The sequence below is a fragment of the Macaca thibetana genome, chromosome 10 (genome assembly GCF_024542745.1).
Source record: "Macaca thibetana thibetana isolate TM-01 chromosome 10, ASM2454274v1, whole genome shotgun sequence".
Lineage (NCBI taxonomy): Eukaryota > Metazoa > Chordata > Mammalia > Primates > Cercopithecidae > Macaca > Macaca thibetana.
The window spans coordinates 85,004,525-85,028,787 of NC_065587.1; the positions used below are offsets into that span (position 1 = coordinate 85,004,525).

A 24,263-nucleotide genomic window follows, 5' to 3' on the forward strand; every position below is an offset into this window, starting at 1 on the left:
TTCTGACGCAATGCATGGGAGGACCAGGCAGGGAGGGCAAGTGTCCCAGAATATTTGAGGAGAGGGGCTGGCGGGGGCCGGGGGGGGGGGGGGGCGGTGCGTGTTGGGGAGCCATCTTGCACAGTGGGATGTTAACAGCTCCTAAAAATTTTTAAAAAGTCAAGAAGAAGGAATATAGGAATACAATTTTAGTTTGGAAGAAAATACAAAAATGGAAGAAAATACCAAAAGGAAAGAGTTGCTGCTGGGGAAGGGGAAATGGAGGGCATGAATAGGGGACAGAATACTGCTTTCCAGAAAAGCCTAATCAAACTGTGTGAGCATTGATTTTAGAAACGTCACAAAAATTGCATATACACACAAAACAGCAGTAAGTGTAAACACACACACACACACACGCACACAGAAACAGAGAAAAACAGAAGAGATACACGCCCAAGCACCCCATGAGAGCAGTTACCTCCTAGCACTCAGCTTGGTTTCATAGCCTCTGAAAGCAGAGCCTGAGGCAGTATGGAGGGTGATGGTGATGATGGAAGCAGAAGCATGGGGGTAGAAAAGCGAGCGAGATAAAAGGAGAAAAGCCAACAAAGCGGGTGTTGTTGAGCAGGTCACCACTGTGGGTGACTCAGTCCTACTGGGGACCTTTTGAGACACATAGAGCACATGCTTCTGAATCGTCCCTGTGCAGGATGGGAGGCAGGCCCACTTATCCACAGACTTGCATCCTCTCTTGTTTGAGAATGATCTCCAGGGCCTCGCCTGCTCCCAGCCTTTGGGACTGCCTGGGTCAGGGCCTGCGGGGGCTGTCTTGGCTTTAGAGAAGGGTGAGGGAGAAAAGCTGAGAGACCTGGCGGGGTGTGGCCACCCACACCAGAAAGGCCCACCATGGCCATGGCCAATGTCACAGGTAGGGCAACAGCACAGCGTGTGTCAGCCTGTGGGATGGAACTCGGGCTGATGGTAAGTAAGGGGGACTCCGGCTTTAGCCATAAAGGGGCGCCCTTTACGCAGTGGTGTATGCTAGTCACCCTCCTGAGCTAGGGCAATGCAGGGAGCCATCTTTTGCTCCTGGCCAAAGCTTTGGTTGTTACCACTTTGTCTTTAGCATCCAATTCTCTGATGAGGGCTTTCTGATTCACAGTAAGCTTACTCATTATTTTTCAAAGGATAAACGAGCAGTTTTAGGAAATTAAAATGCGAGTTTAACTGCAGCCTTGGGAGGTAAGAACGCAGGTAAACATGACTAATACGCTGGACATAAGCGAATCCATTATCAAAAAGATTCCAAAGCATCTAGAGAAGATAAAGGGCAGCCCATAAGCTCTTAACTTGCCCAGGGTCATAGTGCGTTTCCCCCGGGCCAGAGTGTGGTGTCTCCATGGGGAGCAGGCCACAGTGGCTGCTGGCCTGAGGTCTGTGCAGCTCTGGGCTATGCTGCAATCCTTCCAGGAACTTATTTTATGTTTTCACAACAGTGAATTAATATTGTATTCTACTGCATAACAATTCTATCTAGATATATCTAAATATTACATACAATATTGAATTATATCTATAATTGATACCTCTATACACATCTATAATCTATACAGCTACAATCCATATTAATATAACTATATGACTATTTAAAATTATACCTGTAATTATATATAATCTACTGACACTTAAATCTATATATTTATATATCTTATTATACTAGGTTTTGTCTTATTTCATAATTAATAATATATCACTGTATGTCTCTTCTCCCAAGAAACACTAGCCAGATATTGGCTGTATTTAAAACAATTCAATTAGGGGACTCTAAATGACAATCTGGTCACCTGTTCGTGGCAGGAAGGGACTATGAACCTTACTCATGGGCCATCCATTCATTTACACACAGGACGAGGAGTGTACTGAAGAAGAGGAGAAACAGCAGGTTCTGGCAGAAATAAGCAGCTACAGCTGAATAATCAATACACCACCGGTGGCAAGTAATGATACTATGGTATATATGACTCAAAATGTTCACGAATTTCAAAACCATTTTCATAACTCAGGCATCACTAGTAGGTAGTCAATGCTTTTTCTACCACTAGTCACAGCATCTTGAGTATGGCTATTCTTTCCCCCATTTTTAGCTGTATTTCTATCTCCCAGGGGCCCAAGAGCTAATTAAGAGCTTCAGTTTCAAAGACCTTTCCTTCTCACCCCTGTTGTGCCACAGCATCTCTGTGAACTGTAAAGGGCAGCAAAATGAGAAAATACTAAAAGGGTATTTAATTAAGCAAAGTAAACAGTGAGGTCAATAGCAACTGGAAGCTAACATCTGTCTTCAAACAAGGCAGGCGAGCCACTTTCAGGTATAGGCAACAGAGGAGTGAGTTTATGCAGGATGCTCCTTTTGTCTATGCCACTTGTGATATCTACTTCTGCTTCAGAGGCGAGGAGACATTTAATAAAAGAAAACAAAGAGTGATGCCTTGCTTTATCTAGGTGGAGAGGAGAAACAGCCCTCCAGCTGTTTAGCACTGCGATGTTCAGGCTTCTTTTCATTTTGCTTTTAAAATTAACCCAGGAAATGAAAAATGTTCTACACTGAACTCCAAATAAACAGCACATACACAGCTCTAAGTCTGCCATCTTGAGCCATTCTGTGCTACCTTCTTCTGATGCTATTTCCATAGATAGGAAAGAGTTGGAGAATCCCTGTTGTGTATTTGCCAAGCCTCAAACACCTTGTAAATGAGCGTGGGAGCTGGGGAGGTGACAGATGTTACCAATCTAACAACGGGGCTGCACATGAGGTGGGATTGTAACTGGGATTGGTATTAGAATATCTAAAGCCCAACAAATGGAAAAATTACCCCTGCAGCCATATCTGGGATGAATAAAAATGCCTTCCGTGATGGTCAATTTTATGTGTTAGATTGGCTGGGCCATGGTGTCACTAGATATTTGGTCAACATTATTTGGGATGTGTTTATGAGGGTGTTTTTGGATGAGATTAATGTTTGAATCAGTAGAATGGGTAAAGCAGACTGCTCTCCTAATGTGAGTGGGGGCCTCATCCAGTCAGGTGAAGGCCTGAATAGAACAAACTCCAGAGAGTAAGAAGGAATTAATCCTGTCTTACTGCCTTAAGCTGGAACTTCAGTCTTTGCCTACCTTTGGACTCAGACTGAACCATCAGCTCTTCCTGGGTCTTGAGCCTGCTGGCTTTCAGACTGGAACTTACACCGTCATCTCTCCTGGTTCTCGGGCCTTCACACTCAGATCGAAACTACACCATCGGCTCTCCTGGGCCTCCAGCTTGCCAAATGCAGATCTTGAGACTTCTCAGCCTCCAAAATCACATGATCACATGAATCAGTTCTCTCTCCCTCATTGCTTATTGGTTCTGTTTCTCAGGAGAACTCTAACAGAGCTTCCAAGCCACAATTTATGAAGTGGTAAAAAAGCACTACTTCAATACCATGGGTTATGTGTGGAAATGTAAAATTCACAAATATATTTAACATTATATTTCACTGTCTAGTTAAGATTATATGTTCAGGCTGAGCGTGGTGGCTTACGTCTGTAATCCCGGCACTTTGGGAGGCTGAGGCGGGCGGATCACGAGGTCGGGAGATCGAGACCATCCTGGCTAACACAGTGAAACCCCATCTCTACTAAAAATACAAAAAATTAGCCAGGCATAGTGGTGGGTGCCTGTAGTCCCAGCTACTTGGGAGGCTGAGGCAGGAGAATGGTGTGAACCCGAGAGGCGGAGCTTGCAGTGAGCCGAGATCACACCAATGCACTACAGCCTGGGTGACAGAGCGAGACTCTGTCTCAAAAAAAAAAAAAAGAAAAAAGAAAAAAAAAAGATTAATGTCCAGGGTTTTGGGTGTTCATACCGATTTTATCACTGTCCCCCAGGTCTCATTCAGTTGAAGGACAAGCCATACTGATTCTATCTCACGTGTATGTCTCTAATCTACCAGTTTTTCTCATCCCAGCTGCCAGTGCACCTAGTTTAGGACATAATCATGTCCCCCTGGAAGATGGGAACACCCTAGTCACTGCTCTTCCTGCCCCCAGGCTCCCCTGCTCCCACCATTCTCTCCACAGTGATAAAGCCTCATTCCTCCACTTCACTGCTGACAACATTCCATTGGCTCCTGGTCCTCTGGATCAGGTCCAAAGTCATGGAGATGGCCTGTGGAATCTGGCTTTTCCTTCCCTGTCTACCCTCAACCACCAATCTCACCTTTCCACGGTAGATCCAGACTCCTGAGTCCCACCCTAGTCCTGGTGAATCAGAATATACTGGAACAAGGCTGGAGAATCTGTATTTTTCAAAAAGCTGCTCAAGATAATTTCAAAAATTAGGCCAGATAGATTTGAGAACCACTGCTTTGGGACTCATGTCCTCTGACCTTAACAAAAGAAGTCCATGACTATCCCTGCAGTTACGACAGTCTCCTGTAATGATGTGTCTCTGCCTCATTAGAATTGTGAGCTCCTTGAAGATAAAAGCTATATGACTGACTGCATGCAGAACTTGTTATTGGTTTATTCAGGGATTCAACCTCTTCCTGGCTTAGACTTGGGAGCGTGTATGTGTCCAGGAATTTATCCATTTCTTCTAGATTTTCTAGTCGAGGTGTTTATAGTATTCTCTGATGGTAGTTTGTATTTCTGTGGGATCAGTGGTGATATCCCCTACATCAGGCTCAGTGCAGGCATGGGAAGCAGTCCTGAGCATGAATGGTGACTGTCATAGTCACTGAATGGCTTTGATAAAGACAGCAAAGACCCTAAAAGAGAGACCATCAGACATCAAGTGCTTCCTGTAAAATGCAATTAGAAGTACAGTCCCACTGATAAACTGTTCTTGCCAAAAAAAAAAAAAAAAAAAAAAACAAACCTAAACTTAATCAAGCCTCTGGTTTTCAGAAGATGGAGGATTAGAGGAGCATGGTGAACGATGCCATGGGGTTGCACTCAGCGAAACCCAGAACGTGAGGAATTCAACAGGTAAATGAAACGCTGTCCTCAACAAATAAATGGTGAGTAATAAAAAAAAAAAAAAGAGAGAGAGAGAAACCTATAGATTGTGAGAAACCAGAAAGATGTATCAACCAATGCTATGTGTAAATATGTTGGTCATGATTGAAACATATGTATTGTAAGACATGAGAAAATTGGTATGGCTTCAACACTGAATATTTGTTTATACTGAGAGGCTAATTTGGAGTGTGTGTGTCTGTGTATATGTGTTTGATGATAGTATTGTGGTTACATTTAAAAATTAAAGTCTTGCTTTCTTAAGAGATATAGCTTAAAATATTTATAGGTTAAATAATATGATGCCTGATATTTGCTTTAAAATAATCCTGTGTGTGTGCATGTGTATGTACGTGAGAGTGTGTGTGTGCATATAAGTAAGACTGATCCCATACTGATTATATGTTGAAGTGGGGTGATGAAGAGGGTACATTGGGGTTCATTACATTATTCATTCTGGTGTTCTATATATTGTCATAAAGTGAAAAAAGAGAAAATATAAGGTATTAGTTTCTACATCACAGTATCTAAGATTCGCTTTAATCCAATGAGGCTTGGAAAGTTTGAGATGGTTGTCTTACCCTTTGCATGGTAGAAATTGGTTAATATAACAGAGCTGGATTCTTTGATTATAAGAACTCATTTAACATCTGATATTAACACAGCCAACACTCTTAGGTAAAGGCAATTTGCTCTTTTGAACCAGAAAGGGTTGCAAAGAATTGCCACAGAAGGTCACCCTGTACCAAAGAGAACTTTGGCTATGTCCTTAAATGAAGACATTCTCATTTCCACGAAAAATTCTAACCACATTTTGATATTAAATTAATGTCCTCAAGTACTTCTGGCTCTGCACACTAACTTAATAGAAGATTATGTCAAGTTTTCTGTCTGACAGAACTAAGAAGAATTTAGTTTCAGTACTGTAGAAAGTTAAGAGGTGGAGGCAGGAACAGCCTTTATTAGATATCTTAAGTGAACCTTGAAGAAAAAGCTTTTACAATTTATACTAACAGTTAAATCTAATAATAGGTCACTTAGAATATCGTAAGTGATACTACAAGATAGAAGAACATAAAGACCCTCAACCAAACACCAGTGTGAAAAAGTGTTTGCAATAGTACATGAAAATTATAGGGGAAAAGGATCTTTACAGCTGTTTGTCCAATTACATCAGTGTTCCATGAAGCCTCTCGCCTACTTAATGACTACATGTGATTACAACATATTTCCTTCTTGGTTTCTGTGTTCAAATGTTTTAACGTGGAAAGGGAATCCCACTAGGTCTAATTTGCAGACTTGGGAAGGCAATGATTGATTCACATAGACAGACATTGAACTTGAGTTTGGGAAGAACAAGTGAGTAAATATGGTGCTTGATAAAAGACACAACAGTGAATCTCATATTTTAGAGTAATGAGTGAGCCACTTCTAATAAAACATAAATTATCATACGCCAAGCAGTGGAAAATACATATGAAAAACATAATTGTTTGGAAGATACATTCCTCTTATAACAGTTTAACATTATACTCTCAAGAAAAAATGATTAATAGTGTCAAATCCACCCATCTGTCCATCCACCCAGCCACTGTTCTTTTCTTCCCTCTTCTTCTTTTTCTTTCTTTTTTATTTTATTTTTTTAAGCAAAGCAATAAGGACAAAATAAGAGGTCGGAGGAAGGTTAGAAGTGAAAGAGCAATTAAGAGAGAAAAGGAGGAAAGGATGATTATAAATACGTAATTACCACATGATGATTTATTTTTAAACATGTACCTTTAAAAAAACAGATTTTACTTCTTAGTTTTAGAGGTTGTTAGAAACATTGAGTGTAGTATACAAATTTCCCATAGAACACTTGACCCCCCAAATATGCACAGCCTCCCCCACTATCAAAATCCCACAACAGAGTGGCATATTTGTTAGGATTGATGAATCTACGCTGAGGTATCATCATCACCCAAAGTCCGCAACTTACATTAGGGTTCACTCTTGTTATACTTTCTATGGGGTTTGAAAAATGTATAATGACATGCATTTACCATCATATATCATACAGAGTAGTTTTACTGCCTTAAAAATCCTTTATTCTCCGCCTATTCATCTCTCCCCTCCCTCAAATCCCTGGCAACCACTGATCCTTTTATTGTCTTATTAGTTGTGCCTTTTCCAAAATGCCATATAGTTAGAATCATACACCATATAACCTTTTCAAATTGTCTTCTTCTACTTAGTAATATGCATTCAATATTCTGGCAAAATCTCTTCATGGCTTGAAAGCTTGTTTCTTTTTAGTGCTACATAACATTCTATTGTTTGGATGTACCACAGTTTATCCATTTACCTACTAAAGGATATCTAAGTTACATCTACACTTTGGCAATTACGATTAACACTACTACAAACATTTATGTTCAGATTTTCGAGAGGGCATGTTTTCAACTTCTTTGGGTCAATGCCAAGGAGTGAGAGGGCTGGATCATGCGGTAAGAGTATGTTTAATTTTGTAAGAAATCGCCAAAACCTTGCAAAGTGGCTATACTATTTTTCATTCTCACCAGCAATGAATGACAGTTCTTACTGCACATCCTCACCAGCATTTGGTACTGTTTATGTTCCAGCTTTTGGCCATTCTATGAGGTGTATGGTGGTATCTTGTTTTCATTTCCAATTTCCTAATGACATATGTTATTGAGCCTCTTTTCATATGCTTATTTGACATATGTATATCTTCTTTGGTGAGATGTCTATTCAAGTCTGTTGCCCATTTTTTTCTTTTTTCTTTTTTTTTTTTTTTTTGAGACAGAGTCTCGCTTTGTCACCCAGGCTGGAGTGCAATGGTGCTATCTTGGCTCACTGCGACCTCCTGGGTTCAAGTGATTCTCCTGCCTCAGCCTCCTGAGTAGCTGGGATTACAGGCATGCACCACCATACCCAGCTAATTTTTGTATTTTTAGTAGAGATGGGGTTTCACCATGTTGGCCAGACTGGTCTCAAACTCCTGACCTCATGTGATCTGCCCGTCTCGGCCTCTCAAAGTGTTGGGATTACAGGGGTGAGCCACCATGCTCGGCCTCTTTTGCCTATTTTTAATGAGGTTGTTTATGTTCTTATTGTTGAGTTTTAAGAGTTCTTTGTATACTTGGAATTACACTCCTTTATCAGACATGCCTTTTGCAAATATTTTTTCTCAGTCTGTAGATTCCCTTCTCATCCTCCTGACAGTGTCTTCTGCAGAACAGAAGTTTTAAGCTTTAGTGAAGTCTATCTTATTTATTTTATGAATCACGTCATTGGTGTTGTATCTAAAATGTTATTTCCACACCCAAAGTCATCTAGGTTTTCTCCTATGTCATCTCCTAGGAATTTTATAGTTTTGTGTTTTACTTCTAGGCCTATAATCCAGTTTAGTTTTTGTGAATGGCATAAGGTCTGTGTCTAGATTGGCTTTTTTGCATGTGGATATCCAATTGTTCCATTTATTGAAAAGACTATTTGTTGAAAAGACTATCTTTGCTTCATTTTATTGCCTTTACTCCTTTGCAAAAGATAATTAATTATACCTATTTCTGGACTCTCTGTCCTGTTCCATTATCTATTTGTCTATTCTTTCACCAGTATAACACTGTCTTGATTACTGCAGCTTTATATTAAGTATTGGAGTTTGGTAGTGTCAGTCTTTCGAATTTGATTGGGAGTGAGTTGAATCTATAGACCAACTTGCAAAGAACTGACATCTTAACAGTGTTGAGTCTTCCTATCCATGAACATGGAATACCTCTTCATTAGTTTGTCTTTGATTTCTTTCATCAGAATTTTGCAGTTTTATTCATATAGAACTTGCACATATTTTGTTAGATTTATACACAAGTATTTAGTTTTGGGGGATGCTAAAGTAAATGGTATTGTGTTAATAATTTCCAATTCCGTTTGTTTGTTGCTGATATATAGAATAGCTATTGACGTTTATATATTAACCTCGTATTCTACAACCTTGCTATAATCATGTATCAATTCCAGGACTTTTTTCTTTGTTAGTTCTTTCAAATTATCTATATAAACAATCATGTCATCTGTGAATAACACAGTTTTATGTATTACTTTCCATCAGTATATATTTTTTCTTGTCTTATTGCATAAGCTAGGATTTTAAATGTTTACTTGTAAAATTATACTGTAAGTCACTACAAGACAACTGCAAAGTAGCAATAGCTTAAAAAAACAATAATAATTTCTAGTGTTTGCTATGTATCAGGAACCTATCCAAATATTTTAAATGAATTATTTCATTAACCATCACAACTGTATAAGATGGGTAATATTATTTCCATTTTATGAGTAATAAAACTGACTCACAGAGAAGTAACTTGTTCAAGATTACTCAGTCATTAAGTAGCAGAGCAATAATTCACAACCAGATCTAATGGTTCTATAGTGTATTTGACTTTACCGTGTATCAACTGAGGACCTATTACAAACTATGTTTTCTGTTAGGTACTTTTTACATGCCATTCTCATTTGATCCCCTCAACAATCCTGAAAATTAGTTTTTCTTATCCTTGTTTTGCACTGAGAATAATGATGCTCAGAGGGGTTAAATAACTTGCCCAGTGGCAGTTTGCAATTTGGTACAGCAATCTCTCAAACCCATGTTTACAAATGTGCTCTCATTTTGAATTTTTTTTCTATTTTTTCTTGTCAGAACAAATATCTGCTATTTGCTGTTCAACACAGCTTTAACTGGACACTGAACAAATATTTACTGAGGACCTATTAAGGGGCATATATTGTTCTAGGTGAACGAAGCATTTGGAATCCCTGTCTTCACAAACCTAGCTTCTCATAAAACATAAAACACTTTGTAACAAAACCAACCAATCAACCAGCAAAATACTTTCCAACAACTGTTAAATGCTGTGACCAAGAAATAACAGGAGGAATCTGGTGGATGGCTTTAGGGCCAGGACTGCTTCTACTCAGTGGGCAGGGCAGGCCTCTCTGAGGAGAATACATCTGAGCTGAGGGAAGTATTCCAAGCCCTGAGATGTTTTGGCCGACTTAAAACACGATCAATAAAGAAATGAATCCTGATTTCCAGCTTAGAGCTTAAATTGGAAGCCCAAAGAAGGAGAACAACTTTCTGCTTATAGTGTGTTTTGACTCCCTGAGTGATTAGCCATCATCTCAATACTGAATGTCATTTGGGGAATAAGAAGGAGACAAATGGCAGAGTACAACTGTTTGATGACAGTGTAGTGAGTCCTCCCTTTTCTCCCCTAGACTTCCATCTGAGTTTAGAAGTTGTTATTATTTTTGAAAAGAGTTGTCTTAATTTTGCTTTCCTCTTACATCAATGACTGCTCATGAAAACCAAAGTGAGATTTTTCCTACTTACCCTCCAACTGGAGACTCTCGCTCATTGTTGCATTCATAAAGCACTAACACATATACATAGGATTTCTGTTGTATAAAATGATTTGACAGGCAACTAGCCTCAGGATTGCAGCATCTTCAGCTTCTCTGACTCCAAGAGCCACCAACATGGAAAAGCCCCCACACTCTAATTCAATTTCCTTGAATACTCCAACAGCCACTAAACATAATACCTTTCAAAAATGCTTTGCTACTGATGATAGTGGTAATGGACTAATAACAGAAAACAGCTCCTGCTAATGTAAATAACTAGATAACCAGAAGAAAAAATAAAAACTTAAATGAGGAAGAAAACAGTTCTTCCTATGAGGTATTTATTTAATCTCTATGTTTGATAATGGTTCTATTATTATATGTGCTGTAAGATCAGCAGAGAATAGATGAAAAGAACATTAAATGTACAACTGCCTAATATCTTTCCAATAGGTAAATGACTGAGGGAACTCAGAAATCCTAGGATTTTTACTTCTTGGTATTTACTTTGAAACCGAAAAGGCTTAATCTATAAAATGTGTAAACCAAATAATTCTATTATTGAAAATTCAAGATTTGAGAGTAAAATAAAACTAAAGTAGAAGGAGAAAGTGTTTTTAGTCAGGAAAAACTAGGCTGTGTGTTGCAGGCACCATAAGCCAGAAAGGTGACTCCTGGCCGTGGAGTGGTGGTGGTGGTGATGTATCAATACTGACAGCCATTACTAATACCTGTATTTAGCAGATAAGTCATTTGAACTACCGAGACTTTATTTTGGAAACAGTTCTTCATTTACTTTACGTCTCCCATTAGACAGGACAATGCCTATAAACTCTGGGCATCCCATTACTGAGAGAAAAATAAAAGAAAAGCAGTTAGAACTGGCCTGGCATTCTCACAGCTAAGCTGTAGTGTTCTCCCGTGGACCACAAACAATTTCAAAGAATATCAGCGCCAGACAAGGCTACTCTGTGACCATGAAGGATCAAGCCCAAAAAATAAAAATAAAAAAAAAGACCACTCCATAATAGTGTCAGATCAAATACAAAAACATGAACACTGTGATCAAATATAATCAAATATTTCCTTTTCTGGGCTAATACAGTGCTTTTTATCATTCATACTTTTTATTGATATGCTATAGTTGCACATATTTTTGGGCTATATGTGATGTTGATATCTGTATAAAATGTGTAATTTCAGGGTAACTGGAATATCCATCACCTCATTTTTCTTTACTTTGTGTTAAGAACATTACAATTCATATCTTCTAGCTATTTTGAAATATACAATAAGTTATAATTAACTATAATAGCCACACTGTATTATCAAATACTAGAACTTATTCCTTCTAATTGTATTTTTGTACCCATTAATCAACTTCTCTTCACCCACCTTCATCCCCTTCTCAGCCTCTGGTAACCACCATTCTACTCTCTATCCTCATGAGATCCACTTTTTTTGCTCCCACATATGATTGGGAACACGCAGTATCTGTCTTTCTGTTCCTGGCTTATTGCACTTAACAACTTAACATAATGACTTCCAGTTCCATTCATATTGCTGCAAATTCTTTTTAAGGCTGAATAACATTCCATTGTGTATATATACCATATTTTCTTTATCCATTCACCTACTAATGGATGCTTGGGTTGATTCCATATCTTGGCTTATCAATCTTTTTTTTTTTTGGGACAGAGTCTTGCTCTGTCGCCCAGGCTGGAGTGCAGTGGTGCGATCTTGGCTCACTGCAAGTTCTGCCTCCCGGGTTCATGCCATTCTCCTGCCTCAGCCTCCCGAGCAGCTGGGACTACAGGCGCCTGCCACCACACCCAGCTAATTTTTTTGTATTTTTAGTAGAGACAGGGTTTCACCGTGTTAGCCAGGATGGCCTCGATCTCCTGACCTTGTGATCCGCCCACCTCGGCCTCCCAAAATGCTGGGATTACAGGCGTGAGCCACCGCGCCTGGCCTCAATCATGCTTTAAACCTCACTCTGTTCTTCTTGCTTTCTAGATAAGAATTATTAATACACTCAATCAGAGAATTGCCCCCAGCATCCAATCCAGAACAAAGCCCTGTTTTCCTGCATTCTTCCCCAAATTATCTATTACAAATCCAAATTCTTAATAACTTCCTTTTAATACCTTCTTACTGAAAAGCTTGCATGTTTCCTGTGATTCACATGGTTTTTCCTTGTTGTGGTAAATCAATAAATCTAACATTGCTTTAAAAATAGATGTATTCCTGGGATTTTTTTGGCTGAAACTGATTGATACTTATCTATTTCTTTCACAAGCAGAAGTCCAAGGCATACACCAAGTCAGCTGGGGACTTCACAGTGGGCAGTCTTGCAGTCAATGACCTGGTAGACATGCCAAGAGAACTAAGCAGCTGTAAATAACCACTGTGTCAATCTGGAGGAACCGTGCTCCTTTCATAATGATCCGATGCCTCTAATCTTTATCATTTTGGACAACAGCTCCACCATGATTAAATCTTTCAGAAAGTCATTTCTATTTTTCAGATTACAATCTTACAGGTTGAAAGACAGGCTGGTATTACAGCCAGAGTTCCGGTATCTTCCAGGAATCATCATGAATAAGAACAGTGACACGATTTTAGTGTCTCTATTGATTTTGCAAGTAAATGTAATAAACTGAGATACTACTATTGTTACATTTCATGTAGAGCTGGGGAGTGGTGCTCTTTTGCCTTCCCTTGGCTATTAAAACAGCTCTGAAATGTACCATAAGGCTCCATCATTTTCCTTGTCATCATTATCACCATCACCACCACCACAATCATCACTATCATCACGGGACCAACTAACATTTTTGAGTGTTTTTCTTTGTATCAGATTCTGTGTTATACATGCAATCACATTTAATTCTCAGTACAGCTCTAGGACAGTGTTATTATAATCCTCAATGTTCAGAGAAGGAAACTGAAACAGTGACATTAAATAATTCCAAAGGAGCAGAATCAGTACTCAAAACTAAGATGATCTGCTCCAAGGTCCACACTCCTAGCTATCATATTTCTTTTGATCTATCTTAATGCTCAAGCTAAAGAGATGAAAATGGGGACAGAAGAGGTAGATTTCAGTTGCTGGCTGCTCCAGTTTTCTAGGCAGTTTTGAAGAAAATTTCCCAGGATGTCTCACCTTGTTACTTCCAAAAGTGACTGTATTATTCTGGTAAGTTTTGTGGTTTTAGAGGATTTCATTTTTTTCATTAATTATAGTTACTCCTTGAAATGACAGATTATTAAATTGATTAGCAGAACTATTTCCAAGTAGATAATGTTCTCTGAAATTAGAAACCCAAAATGCACCTTTCATCAATGAACAAAAATAAAACAGAAAACTCATTAACTTGGGCCTAATTTGGAAAGATTTTCTGATAATTCAGTGAAAGTGAAGCATTTGTGAAGTATAATGGGAGATTAAGAATTGAATTAGACATCAATTCTGCCGACTTCAAGTACTGAAGAGCACAGCAGGGAAGATGCGAGACATAAACATAGCTTTTGATATATGTAAAAAGTGACAGGAGTCTTAGAGAAGCAGAGGTGAGGTTTCATGAATGTTCCAAAGCAGTGCTACTCAAAGTGTGACCCATGTTTCAGACACTTTTACTTCAATTTAACTAATTTTATGTCCGTTGAATCTATATATATTAAAGAAAAGAATTGTACTTCTATTTTGTATGTCCTTTTTATTATTTTCTTGTAATTAATTGTCATTCATTGTGCACAAGTACTGATAAGTGATGGAATTAAATAACTGGTCCTTCATCACTGGCAGTTTGAGAAAAAGAATATTCTAGAAACATATGGTTTAGCTTGAGATGTTTCAGGCCCATGGTTAAGAAATACTACATACCACATTTATTAGAACTCAATTTCATATCCATTTGGATATACATATTTATATACTATGGATATGTGTATATTTATTATATATTTATTTTATATAATATGCACAATATTTAAAGCCACAAAAATGTCTTTAAAGATATTCTAAGCTTATATTCTTCAGTAATTCACATAAAATGTCCTTTTTTATACTTTGGTGAATTTGACATACTCTTAAATCCTCACAAGAACAATGTGACATCTCAAATAAAGCTTTAAGCAACTGAGATTCAGAACCTTTTATTACTCACAAAGTGAATATTTGAAATCAGCAATCACAATAAACATCTTTCCTTGAACAAAGAAAATAGGATTATAAATAAAAGCCATCCTTACTGCCATGGTTACTTAAGAGATGAGGAAAGGGGTCTGTGTTATTAACTAGTTTCTTCAGTTCTAGAACACTGCTTGGCACACAGTAGGTGCTCAATAATTGCTGAATAACTGGAATGGCATTTAAGAATAAATAATTAGACAGTGGATCTTAGTTAACACTGTAGTGATAACACTGGAAGGTGACTTTTTTCAACAGCAAAGGCATTTCTTTACAGGAAGAACCAACTCCATTCTAAACTTAGAGTATGTTGATTAAAAGAAGGGGTTTGTTCTAAAAGACAACTGAGTATGAACTGTGGCTTTGCCACTTACTACCTTTAGTGACCCTCTTTCTCCTCCCCGAGACATAGGCCTTCCCCTGTAAGATGAAGATAATGGTAGAACTCACCTCACAAGCTGGTTGTGAGGAATATATGACAGGATATCATAAGCACTTTCCACTCATGCTTGGCCTTAATAAACAGCAGGCAAATGTGGGAAAGCAGGCACTATGTGAAGCATATGAAATTGCTGATACTCCACCATTTCTGGTCTACAACACAATGGCAGTTTCTAATGGCTCAACCTAAGTTACGCTATCTCACTGAAAATACATTAAGAAGCACCTTTTGCTCAAACTAACGTATCAGAGACTAGGTACATTCTTTTCCTGTTACCTCCACTGCTGTATCTGCCAACACATGTCTCCCAGGCAGCTGTCAGGGCTACCGGAAGGAATGTCTGGAGCCTGGGAAGCATGTCACATATGAGGAGTGTTGTTAGCACAAGCCTCTGACTGCCCACAACATGCACAGTTACACTGAACTGGTTGAGCTGAGCCAGGATGGCAGCATAGAGCGATCTACCCATGTTAGAAATCTTCTAAGATTCTATAGTTCTTTTTGAACAAAAGTGCTGGGAGCATTTAAGCATGAGATGTAAAGCAATCATTAGCCAGATTCTGAAAAAACTGGCTCCAGCTACAAACCAAAATTGGCTAGGTATCAGTGGAGAAGATAGAAGGTTGGCAATGAGATTAGCACTTATGACTCAATTTATACTCCTCTACCTACTATCTTACCATCATCACATTCTTACTCCTGCCTTTATGCAGTGCAGTATGTTAAATGTTACAATTTCCAATCCCTACACTATCACCACCCACCACCAGACACACAACCAATACTCCTTGCTCCAAGGTAAAAAAATTAATCTCCAAAACATCTGACAACAGCGAGAAATTTCTGTTCCTATCCATCATTTCTAAAAATAAATATTTTAACAGACTTAACTTTTATAACTTGAGAGTGCCAAAATGGTGTTTAGGTTTTTAACATGAAAACACTTTATACTTTTGCTAATACACTCAAACACGAGGTCCAAATCTTAGAAATATCTTAATAGAAGGAAGATTAAAACACAATCGAATGCCTACTTAAAATACTACTTTATACAGCTATATCACGGTGAGGTTCAGAAAGTTGCATTTCTGGATATTAATAATCGGTCAGATAATTTCTTTTAAGCAGACATCACACTAGGTAAAGTTTCATATAGGAATTTAAACACATGCACTTAGAGGAAAGGAAATATCTCATTTGTCTCTGTATTATATGTAACACCTACCACTGTCTCTAGTATATAGTAAGGAATTAAATAAATGTTTGTTGAATTAAATGGGAAGTTCAGGGAAAATAACTAAGTTGATTTTCATATGAAAATAGTCGCAGGGAATTAACTCAAGAATCTCAGATTAACTTTCTATTAAAGTGAAGGTTACTTGCTCCTTGAAAAGAAGATAATATTCTAAGATTTAACAGTCAACATTAGGTGAAATGCATTAAATTTCAAAAGTAAGTGCTTATTTCCATAACGTGTGGAAGCTGTTCTCTAAAAGATAATGCCACAGATAAATAACAGTCACAGCCAAGGGAAGGAAGGGTTCCTTGCCTAGGCAGAGACATTAACATAAAATTCTGCTCATCAACAGCTGATGGTTTAGAAGGGTTAAGTGATGAAGTATCAGATGTCAAAAGGACAAACATAGGTTCCACCTGAAAGCATTAACAATGAAAGAGTGCCCTGAACTTTGCTCTAACTCAGGAAGTTGGAATGGAAAACCAAAGGTACCCGTAGTGCTGTGCTCACAAATGCACGGCACACAAAATGCCCAATCGGTCATGGCACAGCTGTGCACCATGTGAGTTTAACCACAGCCCTGAGTAGCCAGGGAGGACAATAATCTATTTTCTGTTGACATATAAAAACAAGTTTATAAACCATCATTTTCCATGTTTCCAATAAAGGCAGATCTAGTTAATGAAGGCAGGGAGGAGTTAGGTAAAGAAAATAATCCCCAGTTCTACTGTTATTTTTTAATTTTTTTGTAAGATACAATCAAACCTTTGAGAAAACTTGATCAAGCAGACTCACTGCAATCACCTTTTCCTTGAAGACAAATTCTTCAGTTGGGTATCAGGATCATGCCATTCTAGGTTGAATTACTTCTTCAGATGCATAACTCTATAGTCTAACTCAAATGCTGCTACACATGGCTGCATCCTGAAACTCCTCTTTTATCAGAGTGCTTCTATATTCAAGATCTCAAAACTCTAAAATGCTCCTCATGGACAACAACCTCCCAGTCTTCAATTTCTCCTTTGCTCCCACTTCTCTCCTTCTGCTCTCATGGGAACCTCCAGCCTCTAGAAATTTCCCTAATCCTTGTTCAGTGGCATTAAGTGCATGCCATGGGCAGCCAATTTTAACTGGCTGTCACCAGGAATGAGAATACCTACTTTCTATGTAGCACTTCACAATCCAGAAAGCGCTCTCTCAGGACTTTCCTTTTTTGACTTTATTTCCAATAGGTCTTACTATTATTACTCTTAAAGTAGCAGCAAAGGGCCGGGCGCGGTGGCTCATGCCTGTGATCCCAGCACGTTGACAGGCTGAGGCGGGAGGATGGCTTGAGGTCAAAAGTTTGAGACCAGCCTGGCCAACGTGGTGAAACCCCACCTCTACTAAAAATACAAAAATTAGCTGGGCGTGGTGGTGCACACCTGTAATCCCAGCTACTTAGGAGGCTGAGGCAGGAGAATTGCTTGAACCTGGGAGGTGAAGGTTGCAGTGAGCCGAGATCATGCCATTGAACTCTAGTCTGGGCAACAGAGCGAGACTCCGTCTCAAACAAAACAAAAACAAAAACAAAAACAAATGAAGTAGCAAGGGGAATTCTGGGTCTCCCTGAAAGCTTGCTGACACTAGGTCGTCATTAGCTGTCTGTACTTCTGTCCCTTGTCTGCCTCAATGGTTCACAATGGCAAGACAGTGACCAACAAGCAAGGACCAGCCATGATCATACTTTCACCATTCTTAAAGAAAACAACTGGTCCCTGCCTTGGTGAAAAGACTCAGCCTCATTAGCATCTCCAACCAAATAAGCAACTATATCCCGAAAAAGAAATACAAACTAGATAAAGCAGTCAACAATGTGCACTGGCAGTGAGGCAGTCCGAAAAACAACAGTTGTGTTAAACCAGAGTTCTACATGTAGTTGGCTTGGAAGATTAAGTTAAAATAAGTCGAATGAAACCTACCCATGACTAAAATAGGTATGTGTCTTTTTGCTTCCAACTCTCTTGAAAAAGCAACAATGATGTAATACTATAAATCTTCAGTTAATTAATTCCAAGTTTTTGCAGCAAGCTTTGTACTCTCATCCTGTATCACATACCATCTGTCTATGGTGAATATTTAGTTCTCACTCACATCCTGCTTCCTAACCCTTAGAATAAATGCATCTTCTTAAAAATAAGAAAAATGTTCCGCTAGACCAGAGGAAGATAAGGACTTGTATTTTAAACAAGCTGATATCATATCTTCATAATCTACTGCTGCCATCTCCTGTGTTAATGAGGCAGCACCTTCACACTTGTGAAGAAATGTAATAGTACTTAACAGAAACAATGCTTAATGGTCAGATGGCACATTTTCTACATACACAGAGGAAAAACAGCTTAATTCTGTTACCTCTAAGTGACTTCGTCTCTCAGCAATCACACGTTCATCCTTATTTCCAAATAGTTTCTTTGGAGGAAATTCAAGGGCAGCAAGCTGAAATAGACATTTTAAAAGACATGCATTAACACCACACCTATTAATTGTTGGGCTATTATTAATCTATTATTTGAAATCTCTTCCATGGGGTGAAAATAAAGAGGCTGAAAGTTTAAAGATAGTGGGTTCTGCCTTGCTTTATCACCAACTGTGTGACCTTCAACAGATAAAGCAACCTTGGCTCAGATTCCCCAGTGGTCATATGAGAAGACAGGACAATGGGAACTCCACAGAAGAATGAAACTGATTCTCAACATTCTGTCTCAGATGACATATCAGACTCTGTGCCAGGTGGTGTTTTATACTTTTTGTTTTTTAAAACACGTTTGTTCTTCTTTCAGTCCCCTTTTTTAACTAGAATTCAATTAGTTTTGTGTTGAAATAAGAATTTGAAAATTCAAACTACACACTACCTGAACATTCTGTAAAATCGTTTTCAGACTATTGCTAAGGTTCTCTAAATATTCAGTACTGTCTTTTCAGTTACCACTGCGAATGAAGACTGCCCATGTGAAAAGAGGACTTCTCTCTGCATCTTTTCACCTTGCTTCCTAAAAGTGAAGGTTCAGATTTCGTTTTAGCCTGATCTTAGCATTTCATAGTATTTCTCTTATGCTTTCCTTCTTGAACATACAAAAATTATAAACAATAAGTTTTACTACAGATTCCCAGGCAAGATAGGATTATATAATCTGGCGAGAATCCGACTAGCCAGTGTTGCCTTGGCTGAATAAATGCTAAGGAGCAATAATTGCTGCAGTTGCGGAATTCACTATTTCCTTCCTTTCTCCATTTGTCGGGACCAGACAAATTGAAGCCAATGAAGCATTACCAAGAAAAAAATGAGCATTTCTCCCACAATGTAGGGCACAATATGTCACAAAATTCCAATTTTATGCCTATGCAAATCACTAAGTTGATTTAAATTTATATTTCCACAGTGGGAGTCAAAAATTAAAGACTAGCATCTGTATATATAATACTTTTAAAACATAGTATTAAAGTATAATATACATACAGAAAAGTGCACATATCACAAGGGAAGAACTGGATGTGTTTTCAAAATCTGAACACACTGTGTAACCAGCACTCGGATCAAGAAACAGAACACTGCCAGCACCCCAAGAACTGCACTTGCTCCCTTCCAGGCACTTCCTCTCACCCCTACAAAAGTTAATGCAGGTCTGACACTATGACAATAGCATTGCTTGAATTTTTCCTACTTTTGAACTTTCTGTTAAAGATGTCATAGAGTATGAACTCTTTTGTGTCTACCTCCTTTTGTTCAGCATCATGTTTGTGAGATTCAACCATGCTGTTCTGTGTAGCAATAGTTTGCTCATTTTTATTGTGGTACAGTATTCCACTATGTGAACATTCCATAATATATTTGTTCATTATCTTGCTGTTGGGCTTGTTAGCTTCCAGTTTTTGGCTGCTAGAAATTGTGCTGCTATGATCACTTTCCTAGAAATCTTCTGAGAAACATATGTACATATTTCTGATGGTCATACTCTTAAGTGTTAGAAATGCTGGGTTATATAGTGTGTGTGTGTGTTCAGCTGTATTTGAAGCTAACAAATGGTTTCCAAAACAGTTTTAGTAACTGACACTCCTATCAGAAGAGACTGAGAGATGTGGTTGCTCCAGGTCTTCACCAGCACTTGGTACTATGGTCGTCCTTCTTAGCAGTGCTGGTGAGTCATGTCTACTGTGGTTCACATTTGCATTTCTCTGCTGACTGATGTTGTCAAACATCTCTTTACCTGCTCATTGACGTCTGGTTAGTCATTTTTAGGAAGTGTCTGTTCAACTCTTTTGTCCATTTTTAAATTTGTTGTGTGCCTTTTCCTTAAGTAAGAATAAGCTCCCTTTTCACTCTCTTAAAGTTGTCTTTGATGACTTTATAGCCTGTCTTAAAAGTTGACTGAAGTTGGGCAGATGTTTGTTTCATTCCCCCTAGTGTTCCTTCTACCAAAGCAGAGAAACTTTGGAATGGGTTGAAGGTAACACCAAGGGATGGGTTTCCCCATCTCTGTTTCTCACCAATGTTTAGTTGGTTGACATCCAACTTTAAAATCAGTTGAAGGTAAAGTGAAAGACCATGGGCGCTGAGGCAAGACAGACCCCGTCTGAATCTTGGCTTGACCACTAACCAGCTTACTAGCTACGTTTCTCTGAGCCCGAGCATTCTCTGCTATAATAAAACCATAGAAAATGAAACCAAACTTTAAAAGGGTTCCGTGAAGATTTAGTGAATGGATTTTAGCTATATTATTAGCTGTCAGAGATCTGGTAATTACTGAGTAAGTGGCACGCCCACATTCCCGTGTGGCCTCTCTGCATCCACTGGGAAGCCGTGGTGACATGGCTTCAAGGAGCAAAGAGTTTTCCGGAACTTGGCCTCACTGGCACAAACACACTCCCCCATGCTGCAGCTCAGAGAAGACAGGTATAGCAGAGTTCATCTTCCGGCTCCCTCTAGCCTCCATCTCCTCCAGTACAAATGTACCTCCCGCTTCCCCCGATGCTGTGGTACTGAAAGCTTGGCAAGCATGCTTTCACAGTTGGTTGTTTTGTCGTTTTATGTGGCTGATGAGGTGATGTGGTTTCTGTCAGGGGAAATTTATAGTCACACTCACATGCTCAATCAGAAACCGTGCAATAAAAGGACTTTAGGCAGTGGAAGTGGGGAGGGAGCAAGCATTCACTTCTCCTCCTAGTCAACAGTGGCGTTCCCTCTCCAGACCCAGATGGAGGCAAGCATTCGGTGCTATTAATATTCAGCCTGTGAAATAACTATGTGTAAATTATGTGCAACACTCTTGTTCAGATTTTAGGAGGAAAGGGCCAATTCTAAGTGACTCTCAGGCCTATAATCACAGGACCATGACACTCAACTGTCTGACGTTAGAGTTTAAGACACCCAGGCCCAGAGTTAAGTGACTTGGAAAGGCTCAGAGTCATGGGGAAAAAGTCAGGACCGACTCCAGGCCTCTCGGGATAAAGCTATAAGGGGTGTCTGCAGTGCATGAAAGACACTGTCACAAAGTCTTTGGGGATCTAGGGTAAAGATGAAAGAGAGTGATTCCTCCTAAGTGTATGTAACCAGAAACATGAACATACCACTCCAAGGCAGTCATCAACAGTTCCAACAAGAGTTGTCAACGGGACCCTGCTAAGGACCTGTACCCCAGTCCAGGGTCAGCACAGCAGTGGAGAATAGCAGGAAGCAGGATGGGGCTGGAGCTCCCCAGAAGTCCATTCCAGGACATACAAAGTTAGTTAGCGACTATCATCTTAACCCTCCCCAAGTAAAACCTAAGAACAATGGTAGCTATCTTTATAATAAAGTATGGGTAGGATGGAGAAAAAGAACAGCTGCAGAAGTTCCAATGAGGCTCATGATAGAAATGTGAGCTAGTGGGCCCATGTCCTATAGGTGGAGCTGGGACATGAACAAGCCAAAGAAGAAAGCCAAGGCCTTAATGTAAAATATAGGAAAAACATGCCCCCATTAAAATAATGATATTTACATCAGAAACAGCTTCAACTGCAACATCAGTGAGTCCCTTTCCTCTGATACAGTGGAAACCATCTCCATGTCTCCTCTTTAGAGAATCCTAACAGTGCCACTTAGGCCTTGCTATCTATAAGCTTGAGTTGGACAAGATGAAATTGCCAGTTCTGTAAGTTAAAAATTGTTGAATATCAGCAATTTCATCTAGCTAAATCCTGCATAAAACTTCGACACTTAAGTGACTGCTAGGGTCACTTCATTTTCCATCAGCTGTGCTATCTGCCAAGTAGTAAAAGTATCTCATTTGATGGTTGCTGATCAGCTATACCTAAGCCAATCCATTTCAAAAGAATATTTTTCTTAAGGCACTCAAAAGTAAAACAAAAACTAGAAGTATCTTATATTTTAAAACATACTACATTAAAATAGTGAAAGCATTGGGATAGCAGGGCAGGTGGCACAGGAGGCCATCTGGGGAACAATAATAGCTGACATAGAAGATAATACAGTCACATTCCTAAGTCCATCCTCCTAAAAGAAAAAAAGAGCATCATCTTTACTTGAATTGGCTTCCTCAGCTCAAATAAAGGAGTCTCTGAAAAATGAGGACCTTCATGTTGACCTGCTGAATGACTGGGATGAAGAAGGCGGAGAGCAGGGGCAGGAATTACCGCTTCATTCCTAAAATAATAATATAGCAAAAGCCCTTACCACAGGTTAGATGGCCAGAGTACAGAAGAGGGCTGGACTATTATCTCTCCACAAGTGCAAAGCTATTGCCTCATTTATTTCAAAATAGATCAACAAAAGCAATTCTCTGTAGGATTCATGTCTGAAGTGTAAATGATTTAAACTGCCTAAATAGTTTTAAAAAATGGACAATTTACTAAGATCAAAAGAGTCACTGGTCAGGACAAATAACTGTGCCTGGAAGACCAAACAAAACAACCAACAACCAAAAAACCTTTTCCATTTTGCTGAAAGTGCTGTTTTCTGAAATGTAACACTTCTGACAAATTAAGAATATAAAAGAGGTTCACAGAAGGCACGATTCTGAATTGTCCCTGACCCCTCTACCCATGTCCCCCACACACCAACATCTTTTATTTGGTTTCTCATGTTAAATAAAAAGTTTAAAATTAAATCAGAAATATTATCTGAACATTTTCATTCCCTCTCAGGTACTTTATATTTACACATTTTCATTTTTATTGCCTCATTTTTCTAATAGAACAGATATTCTAGTTTTGATTTTCTTGAGGAAAGTACTGTCAGGAACAGTGAATGACAATCTGTAGGTGGAGAGACTCCTCTTGGATTTCCTCGGTAGCCTCTAACAAAGGAGATACAGTGTCCTATATTTAAAGAAATTTAAGTTCCTGAAGTTCTATATATTCCTCTCAACAACTACATTCTAAAGGGTGTCAGGTAAGTATTTCTGAATTACATAAAAATGTTCAAGATACTTGGGATTCAGTAATGGAGGAAAAAGAATTTCTTTCTGTAAGATTTCATTTTCATAAAGAACAAGCATCATCATTTCCCCTTATAACTTTTTTGGAGACAGTCTCATGGTGAAAAGCATGACTACACCAAAAATAATCTTTCTGCAAGCCATAAAAATTGGCGAAACCATTCTGGTTAAAGATGGTGGAGCAATGACTTGATTTGTTTCTCTCACCTTCTTCAAAAGCACCGCTACCACCACAAACACTGTCTCTGAACTGGGAAACCGCCACAGCTCAAATGATTGGCCAGGCAGCAGCATCCAGAAGACCATCAAGGAGAGAAGAGATGATGGGAGACAAGGGTGGCCCAGAGCCACCCTCACCCTCACCTGCATTCCGCCCATGCTGGGATTAAAGAGACTAAATACGGGGATGAGAAAAAGATCAGGATGCAATTCCACTCAAGGAAGAAGGTGAGCAGGGGCTGTGAGAGGAGGAGC

At 39.0% G+C, this 24,263-nt stretch overlaps 2 protein-coding genes across 3 annotated transcripts in view; both read right to left on the bottom strand.

Annotated features, from left to right (window-relative positions):
* LOC126929186 (eukaryotic initiation factor 4A-I-like) overlaps window positions 1-24,263 on the bottom strand; it is a 515,423-nt gene that overhangs the window by 108,562 nt on the left and 382,598 nt on the right. The window lies entirely within an intron of this gene.
* KIF16B (kinesin family member 16B) overlaps window positions 1-24,263 on the bottom strand; it is a 315,708-nt gene that overhangs the window by 21,353 nt on the left and 270,092 nt on the right. For both annotated transcript variants that reach the window (XM_050745331.1, XM_050745330.1), the window contains one exon: window positions 18,709-18,792. In XM_050745331.1, coding sequence (XP_050601288.1) covers window positions 18,709-18,792 — 84 coding nt within the window. The remainder of the gene's footprint in view (window positions 1-18,708; window positions 18,793-24,263) is intronic.